The sequence below is a fragment of the Patella vulgata genome, chromosome 8 (assembly GCF_932274485.2).
Source record: "Patella vulgata chromosome 8, xgPatVulg1.2, whole genome shotgun sequence".
NCBI lineage: Eukaryota > Metazoa > Mollusca > Gastropoda > Patellidae > Patella > Patella vulgata.
This window is the reverse complement of record NC_065886.2, coordinates 39573427-39587675: the sequence shown is the minus strand read 5'-3', so window position 1 is coordinate 39587675 and position 14249 is coordinate 39573427. Positions and strand designations below refer to the sequence as shown.

The following is a 14249-nucleotide window of genomic DNA, read 5'->3' as shown; positions in this document are numbered from 1 at the left end:
TAAATGCTGTCCAGTACAGGGATCAGATTTTGCAACCTGTTCTTCTTCCGTTTATGCAGAGACATGGGCCTGGACTAACGTTTCAACAAGACAATGCTCGACCCCATACAGCAATTGCTACCCAGAATTTTTTAAAAAATGCCGGTGTCCAAGTCCTGGATTGGCCGTCGCTTAGCCCCGACCTTAATCCTATTGAACACATCTGGGACGAACTGGGTCGACGTGTTCGTCAGCAAGTGAATCCACCACTGACGTTGCAGGACCTTCAACATGCTCTTGCTGAGCAGTGGCGACGTCTTCCTCGGGTAGTGTTTACTAATGTTCTGAGATCCATGAGAAGACGTTGTGTGGCAGTACGAGACGCTAGAGGAGGCCACAACCGTTACTAAACACTTCATTCCGATTGTTCTCCAAGTCTGTGAATTTCATTTTGGGGGGTACTGTGACATCACGAACGTTATCAATGTCAAGGACTTTCGGCGAGACGTATTCTTGCTTTCTGTTGATGTCAAGGTCGTCTGTGCACAACATAACACTAAAATAGTTGCCTTAAACCAAATATTAAAAATCTAGTCCCAAAAATCCCGAGTGTCAAGTTTTTAATTTGGGTGAGTACTATGGGAGCTATAGGGGATTATTTGATGTGACGACCGTCTTGGACGCCACCTTGAATTTCTCAAAACGCCCAAGGGGGACCGAGGTTCAACCGGCAGATTCTGAAAGAGGACACCCTAGGCTACTAAAATCGATCATAAAAAAACTTTGTATACAATTTCCAGGTTCAGCCATAGTTCTGCCGGACTAGCTGCGTGAGTCACTTCAGGCGACACTAGTTGACACGTCAACACTGAATTTTTAGGGAAATTAATGTAAATTGTTCAAAATAATATAATAAAGATTTGTTTGTATATTGAGCATGTTTGTTTTAACATAGTTTGTATTTGATTATTGTAAATACAGCTGGTTGATAGTGTCGCCACAATGCCATTATTGTGTTATGTTATTTGTTGGTCGTACTCTGAAGTACGAGGTTTATAATGAGAAATAGTGTTCCCTCAAACGATTCGATTCACGCGGCTAATTGTTATTTTCTAGGAAATAGCTACGCTTGGTTGCCACTGACATCATATCTAAGAGACGGATAAGTGACAGTGCATATAAAAGTTACACTGTATGCGAGCGGAGCGTATTTTGTGAGAGACATTACTTTACGTATAGAGCGAGTTACATGTTTACAGGTAAGTAAATAGTTATATATATATATATATCAATGAAATGAAATGGAGTTATAACGTCCTACTGTTCTGCGCCACGCCCTCTGTCTTGCATTACCGACAAGGGATAACCATGTCGGAAAATCCGATGAACTTTCTCGACAAACCGAATATTCAGGTTAGCTCACTACGGTCATAGTAAGCCATCCTGGTTTTCTATATATCTATGATCCTACCTTATACGCAACATGTTTGTGTAATGTGTATAATAAGTTATTATGTATGACCTAAATACGTGTATAGATAAATAGAGAATGTAACCACTGTAATATTCCGCCCATTTTTTAGTAGTTGTTTTAAAACACATATAAATAACGTAAATACAATGAACTTAAAGTATAACATCTGTCTATCTTATAGTCTGATAGTATCAATGATTTAGAGAAATAAGTCCGGGCTGGAGTTTTGGCGTGAGGTCTTGGGGATTACCCGAAAATGTTATAAAATCAGAAGCCCTGAAGTAATATTTCTGCTTTTTTAGGTGCATACAGTTATAGGATTAGAGTTGAGTCAGTTGAAAAAAAATATGCTCTACAACCAGAGGCGTACTGTGTGGGTAGGTAGGCAACCGCCTATCCTGCTCTCATTAAGCAAAAACAAAACAAACCATCGAATCTGATGACATTTCCAACCATGGAATAGGGGCGTGTTTGGCCATGTGCCTCTCTTACCAAAAAGTTACCCCTCTTTTGTTAAGTGCCCCCGTTTCTGAAAAAGTGCCCTCGAATTTCGAAAGAGTTACTTAAAATACTCGTAGAAATGACCTGGTCAATGTCGTCCTATTCCCATTGCCCTAATGAAAACAACGTGCCCTAATTTCCTATTGCCCTTCCCTTGTTCCAAACAGATCTAGCGATACTAAAACCCAACCGCACCCAATGTACACCCTCAAAAATAAATATAAAATTACAATGAAAAATACATGTATGTAATTTCTTTAACATAACACTGTAAAAATATCACTGCATGTTTTCCGTCGTGCTTTCCTTGCCAGTGATGCAGGATAGAGGGCCGGACAGGGATAGCTGTTTAGTCGTTCGGATGGTACGCAATACCGAGTTCCCGTGTACACGTTAGTGTGCACGTAAAAGATCCCTATTAAACTGTTAAAATAATATGTATATTTACAGTTATAAGTATACTTAAATACAGTGTCCGATTTGTAATATCACATAGTTTGTTAATTTACATTTAAAACGTGTAAATGCATATGAATACAAAGATTATGTAAGATTACATGTAGAAATACAACCATATGTCAGTTTACATTATGTGAGCTGTATATTAACAGAATTGCCATTTGAATTATTATTTTACAGCAAATTGTAAATTAACTTTCAAAGAGTAGCCACATTGGTTATTCCCTCTTTGGCCACATGCAAGATTACATCAAACGTAACGTAAAAATACAACCATATGTCAGTTTACATTGTGTGAGCTGTATATTAACAGAAATGTCATTTGAAATAGTACTTTTACAACAAATTGTAAATTACTGTCAAATAGTGTTCAAATCGGTTATTCCCTTCGACCACATATTGAATTTCGTGCAAAATATTTACTGTTATATCAGTCAGATTAGTCTATTTTAGAGAAATAGGTTATTCAAAATCTGAATGCACCTAACTGGCGTATGGAGACAATGATATGCCATAGATAGGGTTGTGTGGGACATTTTGCTTCGTGTCATGCCTCCTACTCTTTCCATTGTAAGAAGCAGAACTGTAGGGCGCTAAACCCCATTTTATTTAATTTCTTTCCATTATCGAATGATGTTTTGCATGCTCGGTTGAAAGGTCAGCAAAACTTTATGTGTTCGCCAGGATCTAACCTAGGACTACTTAGCCGAGTATATTTCAATTAAATATACACTTTAAATTGTATTTTTACCGTATAATGACTGGTAGGAAGTTGCCAGTAAAATCACTGTATTTTAAATGTACCTCTAAATGATAGATTTAGATTTACAAACACCACGTAAATTTACAGTGAGTGTAAAGATAACTTTGAGGTAAATTTACAACCACAGTGTAAATTTACAGTGAATGTAAGATAACTTTGAGGTAAATTTACAACCCCAGTGTAAATTTACAGTGAACGTAAATTTACCTCCCTTTCTATTTACAAGTTATTTTACACTCACTGTAAATTTACAAGGCAGTGTTAAAATACAGTCAATTTACTGTCAACTTTCTGCCAGTCAATTTATGGTAAAAATACACAAATATTATTTACAGTCAGTGTACGTACATACACCATTGATCAATCAATCATACTTGCTTGCTGACTCACACTCAAAGATCATATTTCTCCTCGGATTGAGGCCGTTATACTTTTAAGTGGATACGAAGATGGATTTTAGTTATTTTGAAAAATATATATGCCCGGTTCGTCCCTGAAAAACAGATGAGTAGTAACCGTACTTGTCTATCATTAGAACAACTTGCCCCACCAAAACGTGTCAGAGTTTGGCACAAATATCTGGTGAAAACGACGTGGGCTAATATTCAACATTCAATCTATTTCGACGAGGCCTAGATTTAGCTGGGTGCTGACCGGGCAGCAGCAAGGGCCCCAGAATTGAATGACACTTGACATGTACCCTATGTATGGAATACCAGCCATTTTTGTTGTTGTTTTTCTTTACTCGTAGGTACCCCAGCATGGCCCCGCCCTACATGCCCCCACCCCAATCTGGATAACGCGCTTGCTATATTATTACTATGTACAATGAGTAACGTAAATGATAAGACAGCAGCCTTCGTGCCACTTGTCTCACTCCAACTCTTAACGTATTCGGGTGGGGGTGGGGCTGAATGGTTAGCATGTGCGCGCTGTACTTGGGGTCTGTCATTGAGTCAACTGGCGTAGTTTCGATTCCCCGGCTGTACGTGACAATGAGTAGGGTCGCCTGTCCAATTGCGTGGGTTTTCTCAAGGTCCTCCGGTTTCCTCCCACTGCTAAAGATCCCTACGTGCAATCGAATTACTGAAATAAAATGAAACCTTATGTTAGACCCAAAATGACATAGTTTGTGTTGAGTGGACGTTAAACCTCATTTCTCTCTCTATCTCTCTCTTAACGTATTCATTATGCCGTTTAATCTCAGAGCCGGTCGGTCGGTATATTTTTAGGGCAGGTCGACCGCTTCAATTCAGGACAAATCAGCTCTTATGATTCTAATAAATTTAAACACATGTTAAATATATTTTAGATATATAAATGTCAAAAACCTATTCAGTTATTGTCTTTGTTGTCTTTACAGAAACTGGTCTTGGTCGAAATCCAACATGGCGGAACAGACAGTTAATATTAACTGCAGTATCTGTTTAAACGACTATACAGAACCTAAAACTATCGAATGTGGACATGAATTTTGTGTGAAATGTTTGGAAGATTATGTTAGTAAAGTTGGCAAAGATAACCGGTTCCCATGTCCTCTGTGTCGTAAAGATGTCACCATTCCAGATGGCGGAATTAAAAATCTTTCGTCAACTGGTAAAGCAGAGGCAGTGGCTTCTAAACCTTGTGACGTTTGTATATCTTCGCCTGTAGCCGAGTTTCAGTGTGTCAATTGTGATAAATGTTTCTGCTCATCTTGTAAGATTTCACATGATTTGTTTCTTTCGGATCACCACGTTTTGGGGATAAATGAAACTGTAAAAATACAAAAAGGACGAAAAACCTTTTGCAGCCGCCATAAAACTGAGAAATTGGAATTTTATTGTCAAGACTGTTGTCAGATCATCTGTAAAATTTGTATGCTGTCATCTCACCAAGACCATAATACACCGGAAATATGCGATTATAGGAGCGAGGCTATAGAGGAATTACAGAAACTAAGGCAACAATTGGATGAAAAGAAAGCTGAATTTCAAAATTATTCTGATGAGGTATGCAAGAAGATTAACAATATGAATGAATCTGTTCGTACATCCTGTGCTGCAATTGATCAGCAAGTTAAAAGCATCTGTGATGACGTCACGAAAAGTGGTGAACAATTAAAAGAGGAAGTACAAAGCACATGTAAAGAAGAAGAACTGAAGATGAAGAAGATCGTTGATGATACATATAAATTTATCGTCCAGATAGAGAAGGTCACGGAGTATATAACTAATATCCTGAAAGACGATCCAATGCATGACGTATTAGATGCTTTACCAGATACACGAAAACAGCGAGACGATTATCAGTCACATGATTTGACCATGACATATGACGTGAAAAGTGAATTCAGCCAAGGGCAGATAATTACCAGTAGATTACAAGAAATGCTAGGCACCCTTCAAATTTTACGTGGACCGACATTAAAACATAGTTTTAATTATGGAATACTGAGTACCACGAAGGACGAATGGTTTTACAGTCCTGTCTTTAAAATACAAGATTGGTCATGGTATATCAGAGCAAGAAATACATCCTATAAAGATGGTAATTATCTAGATCTTGGTACGGTTGTTTATTTTGGAGACAGGGTTACTGGATCCTGTACAGTTAAAGTTACAATGGAGTTGACCAATAAATCAAATTCAAAGAAACAGACTTTTACACAAACATTTAAACTACCATTTGGTCAACTAAACTGGACTAAAATCACCCCTTATAGTAATTTATCTGTCTTCGCCTTTATGAGAGATGATAGTTTTACTGTTAAATGTACAGTACTTACAACAGATATAGAAACATTTTAATGTTTTAATATGGGATAATTGATACTTGCTAGATGTTATAATATGTTATAGTTGCTACTATAATTGAAGTTATCATATGCTATAATTATTACTATGATATAAGTTATTAAAAGGCCATTGTTATATAATAGAAATGTTGTAATTGTTACTAATCGTTATTATAAAGGAAGTAATAATATAAATTTAAGTATACAGTAAAGATATTGAAATTGTTTCTACAATAGAAATTATAATACTTTGAATATATTTATAGATTTAATTGTACTGTACTTACATCAGATACTGCTTTGTGTACAGTTGGGTTGGATGGCCGAATGGTTAGCACGTGCGCGCTGTATCGTAAGGTCTGACATTGAATCAACTGGCGTGGTTTCGATTTCCCAGTTGTACAAGGCAAGGAGTGGGGTCGCCTTCGAACCTCCATGGGTTTACTCCGGTTCCTCCGGTTTCCTCCCACTGTGAAATAACCCTACGCGCAAGCGAATTGTTGAAATAAAATTGAACCATGTGTTAGTCCCAAAATGACCTAGTTTGTGTCGAGTGGACGTTACGCCCCCTCCCCCCCTCTCTCTCTCTCTCTCTCTCTCGGTGAACAAGTATCTATCTCTCCCGCCTCCCCCCGCCCCCTCTCTCACACACATAAATTGCACTACATTGTTTTACAAACCGATTTCAAAACAGGTTTAATAACATTTTAAAGTACATTTTTGTCGCCCATCGGAGGAGCTCGCCAGAAATTACATATATTAAGGTACATAACATACAATGTTTACGGCAGATAAATACATAAAAAAAATCAACCACTTTTACGTTTTCATTCTGATATTTTTTGTGGGATTCGCACCCCTGACCTATCATAACAATCCGCTTAGCCTACGAGAGTCCAACGCACTACCAACTGAGATATATCCCCTGTATTGTTTGTTGACGACTATACTAGGGCCACCCCATATATTTGGGCTGTAATTTTGGGTTGAAGTACATCTCGAGCCGAAGAGTTACATATTCTTGCCTGCGCTGCGCTATCAGTTCTGGTTAAGGAGTTATACCACTTCTGGTTTCACCAAACTCCAATAATGATCATAATCGAACATCAATCTATCAATTAGAAGCACCATTATTGTATTCCAAAATCTCGATCAATTGCTTATTACTATGTTTAACCTGAGCAGAAATCAGTGTTCATTAATTTCAACCAAAGTTTTCTCGACCAAGCATCGACCAATCAACCCAATTACTTATCTCCCATAACCTAAGCAGATGGTGATCATCAATTTACATAATGAATACTTACACCAAGTTTGAACAGTTTACCTCAATTAGAAGCAGTGCTATGTGATGGGCGTACAGACACAGGAGGGCAGTGCCGGACTGGTGGGCCGAAGGCCCACCTGTCAGGTTATTGACCAAGGCCCACACAAGTACGCGCCAAAGGCGAGTCACGAGCGCGTCGAAAGACGCGATAGGGGTCGGGGGGGGGGGGGGTCTCCCCCGAGGGAAATTTTGAAAATTGACAACCGCAAACCCATTTTCCAAACATTTCACTTTCAGGCCAAAGCAGAAGAATTCAAATTTTTGATTTCCTGATACAATTAGATAACAGAATGACCTTAGAGCTAAGAACACTATCCTCCTCCCCCTCTCCTTTCTTTCGCTTTTCTTTTTTTCTTTTTTCTTTCTCTTTTTCATTTTTCCTTTTTCTTTATAGGCTTAGGCCCACTTTTTTTAATGAGCTTAGGCCCACCTGTCACGGACAGGTGGACAGGTGGACCCACTCCGGCACTGCAGGAGGGGGCTAGATTCCGGCCCTTTTCATATGGGACTGATGTGATGACACGTTTATTTCAAGACACGTAACTTCTTACTTATATCTAGATCAGTTATTTAAACATGTAAAACTGCAGCCGTGAACCCAAAACAACGACCTTGTGGATTTTTGTAGAATAAGTGAGAAAACGAAACTAGCTTGATTCAGCTTTCCCAAACCCCACCCACCGGACATTTTTCCACTCGGATTTAGGCTATTATATTTTTAGATGAATTTCATTCGTGAAATTGTTTTGAAATATTACAACTGCTTTTACGATCTCGGTGGTGACGTGGAAGCAGACCATTAAAAATTTACCATAAAATGTAGTTTATTTTATTATTTATACAACCCCTCCCAACCCGTTTGCCCACTTTTAAGAATCAAAGAAAATGATTTTAATTTACAATTTCTTTTAGGTTTTAGAAGAGTCTTGGTTTTGGGACGGGTGGTTTTTACCTTGAAAGGTACAGTGAATGGTTACATGTTTACTTAATAATGCTACGCCCACTTTTGAGCAGGACACTATCACATGCTGCTACGTTTGTTTTAGAGAGCTTTTAACCAAACGACAATTAGGGGTAAATTAGAGCCGGCTAAAGATAAGAGGCGTAACATGAAGTGAATGAGAAATCTATGGTAATCAGTGGATATAAAATAATATGATATTGGTTAGATGTGGAAAATTCACCACAGGCGCGCATCCAGAGGGTCTGTCCCTCTCCCGTTCTTGCTTAGACTCAATATAGAGGTTACTGGACCCGAGATAGTCGGAAATGCCATCTACAGAGTTCCATTTTTCTTCGGGAAGTAATTCATATATGGACCCTCGGCCCAGTCCATGGACAAAACACGATCCTACTCATTGTAAAATTACTAGTATTTCTATAGCTCTCTTAAATACACGAGAAAATTAATAAGCAATAATAAAGCACGTATATAATAATAACTAATTTCATCTACTTGTCACCAAAATAACCCCTAAATGTTGCAAAAAAGGATTTTTGATGTTTTATGATAGAATTGGTTGTACTGAATGACATCCTACAATTTGACCAAAATGGGAGTACTGGAAAGTCCCAAATTTTGAGGGTAATTCTCAGTTTTTTCAGTAATTTTCCCTTAAAGGGATTTATATGCATGTTTTTAGTAAGCGACATTATTGAAATCTAAAACAATAATAATCATATTTCTTTCAATCAAAACAAGTAGTTGACGTTATCCTCAATTTAACATAGTTATTCAGTAAAAGGGGGTTGGGTGGCCGAATAGTTAACGCCTTCGAGTTGGATAATAAGGTCTGTCATTGAGTCAAGTGGCGTGGTTTCGATTCCACGCTTGTACGTGACAAGGGTAGGGTGGCCTGTCCAACCTCGTGGGTTTTCTCAAGGCCCTTCGGTTTTCCCCCACTTCTAAAGATCCCTCCCAACGGGCAAGCGAATTATTGAAGTAAAATTGAACAATATGTTAGTATGGCCTAGTATGTGTTGAGTGAATGTTATACCCCATTCGCTCTCTCTATCTGTCTGTCTGTCTCTGTCTCTGTCTCTCTCTCTGCCTCTCTCTTGGATAGCTTTGTGTGGTTTGGGTAAATTGTGCTGTTGGTGGTAGTCAATGCACATGCGTACGAATTGAACTTCCGAGGCGAAAAAGCAAGTCGTCGCGGGCGAGAAATCGAGAAGTTGAGAAGTCGAGGGTTAGAGTGCGAGAACGCGAGGATTTTCAAAGGCGAGATCCTCGCATTCACGTCTTGTTTCCCCGCATGCCCGACTTCTCGTGGAGGGAATTCGAGATTATGAAATGGCCGCATTTGGCTTCCGTAGCATGGCTTACCATCCTAGAAACGATTTGTATCATGTTAGGAAATAGCTTTGTTGTCAATGACATAAAACAACATATCAATCGTATGTAAGATAAATGACAGTGAATATTAAAATTGGACTGTACTCGTTTGTATTTTTTGAGAAACATTACGTTGTATAGGACGGATTGAATATTTTAAAGTAAGTAAATAGTTACAGCTACTCTCAGGTGTTAGATATTAGAAATGAAGATGTTTTAGGAAAGAAAACTAGGTTTTTTTTGAGTACTTTCCGCTTTATTAAGCTTCTTCAGGCAAAATTTACCTATGAAATAGGGTTTTACCATAGAAATATATATATATATTTCTATGGTTTAACTGATCGCCTCCGATTGTGCTAAGGAAGAAGGGCATACGCCATACAGTGCGCTATGAGGGAAAATTTGCCCAGTTAGCGGCAACACCTACAGCCAATTCTAACTTCCAAGGATTCTTTTACGTGCACACGAATTTGTACACGGGACCTCGGATTTTTGCACCAACCGAACTACTATACAAGGGCCAATCCGCCCCTGAAATCAGTTGAGTAGTAACTGTACTTGTTTATCATTAGAACAACTTGCCCTTGATCAAAACGTGTCGGAGTGAGACGCAAATTTTAGAGAAATATTTTGCGCGAATTTTCATTTCACTTCGGGAACCAAGATCCAATTAATTTCCACTGAAAGCTTCCAGATTCGATTTCGCAGTCGTATTAGTATTCACATAGCATTCAGAATCATTGGGTTTTTTTATTTCGCTAATGAATGTAGGAAAATGAAAACATTGACTTCCTTGGCCAGGCTTAAAGTAAACGTTTTACACCGGGGTCAGAGCCGGTGTGTAAATCTTGATCATCTTGTTCTTGGTGTTATATCAGTTTATTCTACGTGCTATCCCCCGGTATCCTTTGTAAGAAATACCAGACCCTACTAGTAGATCGTTTAGTTCTTGATTGTTGCTAACTATGTTCATGTTCAGATCTTCGGGACTTAATCATAATAGTGGCTACCTCAACCATGTGTCAGTGTATGACCCTATATTTGGTCTGCCTACCCTCAGTCTGAAGCCCCTAATGTCAGATCCGGTCGGTCGGTATATTTTCAGGACAGGTCGGCCGCCTAAATTCAGGAAATATCGGCTCATTTGATTCTAATCAATTCAAACAATTCAAACACTGTTAAATATATAATGTTAGATAATTAAATTTTAAAAATTCTTCAATTGTTGTCTTTTTTGTCTTCACAGAAATTGGTCTTGATTGAAAACCAACATGGCGGAAAAGACGGATAATAACAACTGTAGTATCTGTTTAAATGGCTTCACAGAATCTAAAATTATTGAATGTGGACATGAATTTTGTGTAAAATGTTTGGAGGATTATGTTAGTAAAGTTGGTAAAGATAACCGGTTTCCATGTCCTCTGTGTCGTGAAGATGTCACCATTCTGGATGGCGGAATTAAAAATCTTTCGTCAACTGGTAAAGTGGAGGCAGTGGCTTCTAAACCTTGTGACGTTTGTAGATCTACGTCCGTAGCTGAGTTTCAGTGTGTCAATTGTGATAAATGTTTATGTTCATCTTGTAAAATTGCACACGATTCGTTTTTTTCGGATCACTACGTTTTTGGAATAAATGAAACTGCAAATATACAAAAGGGACGAAAGATCTTTTGTAGCCACCATGAAACTGAGAAGTTGGAATTTTATTGCCAAGACTGTTGTCAGATCATCTGTAAAATTTGTATGATGTCATCTCACCAAGACCATAATACACCAAAAATATGTGATTATGAGACCAAGGCTACAGAGGAATTACACAAACTAAAGCAACAATTGGATGAAAAGAAAGCAGAATTTCAAAATTATTCTGATGAGGTAAACAAGAAGATTAACAATATGAATGAATCTGTTCGGACGACCTGTGCTAAAATTGATCAGCAAGTTAAAACCATCTGTGATGACGTCACTAAAAGAGGTGAACAATTAAAATTGGAAGTAAACAGCACGTGCAAAGAAGCAGAACTGAAGATGAAGAAGATCGCTGATGATACAAATAAACTTATAGTTCAGATCGAGAAGGTCACGGAGAATATAACTAATATTCTGAATGCCGATTCAATGCATGACGTATTAGATGCTTTACGCGATACACGAAAACAACAAGATGTCTGTCAATCACACGATTTGACCATGCCATGTGACGTGAGAAGTGAATTCGACCAAGGACAGGTAATTACCAGTACATCACAACAAATGCTAGGCACTCTTCAGATTTTACGTGGACCATTGGAATATAGTTTTAGTCCAAGAGTACTGGAAACCAGGCAGGGCGAATGGTTTTACAGTCGTGTCTTTAAAATACAAGATTGGTCATGGTATATCAGAGCAAGAAATGCAACCCATAAAGATGGAAATACAACCCGTAATTATCTAGATCTTGGTATGGTTGTTTATTTTGGAGACAGGGTTACTGGTCCCTGTACAGTTAAAGTTACCATGGAGTTGATCAATAAATCAGATCCCCTTTATACACAGACTTTTACACAGACATTTAAACCACCATTTGGTGAACTAACCTGGGAGAAAATCTTTGATTATAATCATTTATATATGTACGGTCTTACCAAGGATGATACTTTTACTGCTAAATGTATAGTAGTTATAACAGATATAAACACATAATATGTTATAATTGTTACTTTGGCAGAATTGTAATATGTTATAATTGTTAAAATGCTGGAACTTATAATATGTTATAATTATTACTGTGCTGGAAGTCATAATTGTTACTATGCTGATATTTATAATATGTAATAATTGTGACTATATAAATTATAATATGTTATTTTGTTACTATATAGAAGTTATAATATTTTATAATTGTTACTATAATAGAAGTTATAATAGGCTATAATAGTTACTATAATTTATAATAGAAGTTATAATATGCTTTCATACAGTTGTTATAATACATAATATAATACGTTATAGTTGTTATAGTGGATGGTTACACGCATCCGTGTGCGCTACCCCCCACTTCTGATCAAGACGTCGCCACATGCTGCAGCATCTTTGTTAGTGAGCCTTTTAACCCAACGACAATTGGGTGTTAGTAAGTGCCGACAAAGATAAGAGACGTAAGATGAAGTGAATGAGAAAATCTATGTTAATCAGTGGTCACAGAATATGATATTGGCATATTGCTTAAGCTCAATTTAGAGGTTTCTGTAACCCGAGATTTTCGGAAATGCCATTTACAGCTTTCCATTTTTCTTTGGGGAATAATTCATAAATGGGCCCTCTGCCCAGTCCAAAGACAAAACGCGATCATATTCATAGTGGAAAGTGGCATCTACAGCGTTCCATGTTTCTTCGGGGAATAATAAATACATGACACCTTGGCCCAGTCTATTGGCAAAACACGATCATATTCATCGTGAATTATTAGTATTTCTATAGACTGGACATCCGTCAACTCGCGAAGATCTCTTAATTAATCAACAAGAAAATTAATAAGCATTAATAAAGAAGCTATATAATAACTACTAGTTCTTATACTAGTACTCATCGAATACAGATTGCAATCTACAAAGCAGTGAGATGATTTTAAACTGTTTAACTAGTACTCACTGGATACAGATTGTTGCCAACGATTTCATGTTCAGATCTCCAGGACTTAATCCCTCAACCAAGTGCCAGTCAGTATAGTATGTCATGACTCAGATATACATGAAATCAATTCTAGCATGTGCCACAGAACCAAAACTTCCTTAAAAACAACCTATGCCACATCTGATAACTTCAAACAGTGATAACATCGCTCAGAATAAAGTAATTTTCAATATATTAACTTTGAATTATCTATTTTGGAACCATTATAGCAAGAACAACCAGCTCTTTGTCTAAATCTTATATAATCATATTTAATGAATGAGCAGTATTAAAGGTTACTCGGTACCCTAATTAATTTGATCTACCCACCCTCCTTAGGAACCTCCAACAGTCCCTGATCTTTATTGAAAAAAAGTATATTACCGGTTGTACGTGACAAGGAGTAGGGTCGTCTGTTCAACCTCGTGGGTTTTCTCCGGCCCCCGGTTTCCTCCCATTGCTAAAGACCCCTACGCGGGCTATATCATAAGGTCTGTCATTCAGAGTGAACTGGCGTAGTTTCGATTCCCCGGTTGTAAGTGACAAAGAGTAGGGTAGCCTGTCCTACCTCGTGGGTTTTCTCCAGGTACCCCGGTTTCGTCCAACTGCTCAAGACCCTCTACGCACTAGCGAATTATTGAAACAAAATCCGAAACAAAACCATAACATGGGAGACAATCCATGAACCCTCAAAAATGGAGCATTTCCCAAACATTGATCTGGTTACCGGTACATAAACATTATAGTGCTTGTAATAAGATAAACAAGCCAACATTGAGACTGATGCCCACAACACATGTGGACCATCGACCCACTCCATGGACAAAACATGAATTACTAGTATTTCTATAGACTGGACGTCAGGCTAATCACAAAGATCTTGTCAAATACTACTATTCAATCTTGATCGCCAGTCTTATTAATAAGCAATAATAAAGCACGTATATAATAACTAATTTCATCTACTTGTCACCAAAATAACAAT

At 37.9% G+C, this 14249-nt stretch overlaps 2 protein-coding genes across 3 annotated transcripts; both read left to right on the top strand.

Annotated features, from left to right (window-relative positions):
* The first annotated feature begins 1055 nt into the window (after positions 1-1055).
* LOC126831168 (E3 ubiquitin-protein ligase TRIM33) lies at positions 1056-6770 on the top strand. 2 transcript variants are annotated; one of them, XM_050561860.2, is made up of 2 exons: positions 1056-1230; positions 4540-6770. In XM_050561860.2, exon 2 carries the CDS (start codon positions 4565-4567, stop codon positions 5963-5965), a length of 1401 nt encoding a protein of 466 aa, XP_050417817.1. In that variant the 5' UTR covers positions 1056-1230; positions 4540-4564; the 3' UTR covers positions 5966-6770. The 2 variants fall into 2 exon arrangements, with proteins under 2 accessions (XP_050417817.1, XP_050417816.1); XM_050561859.2 differs by having other exon boundaries at positions 1058-1238.
* A 4115-nt stretch (positions 6771-10885) lies between these two features.
* Positions 10886-12613, top strand: LOC126830432 (E3 ubiquitin-protein ligase TRIM33). The gene is made up of 2 exons (XM_050560820.1): positions 10886-11923; positions 12605-12613. Exons 1-2 carry the CDS (start codon positions 10886-10888, stop codon positions 12611-12613), a joined length of 1047 nt encoding a protein of 348 aa, XP_050416777.1.
* Positions 12614-14249: the final 1636 nt, after the last annotated feature.

Excerpts from the sequence above, each read along its gene's own strand:
- LOC126830432 (XM_050560820.1), top strand. The coding sequence starts at position 10,886 with ATGGCGGAAAAGACGGATAATAACAACTGTAGTATCTGTTTAAATGGC.
- LOC126831168 (XM_050561860.2), top strand. The coding sequence starts at position 4,565 with ATGGCGGAACAGACAGTTAATATTAACTGCAGTATCTGTTTAAACGAC.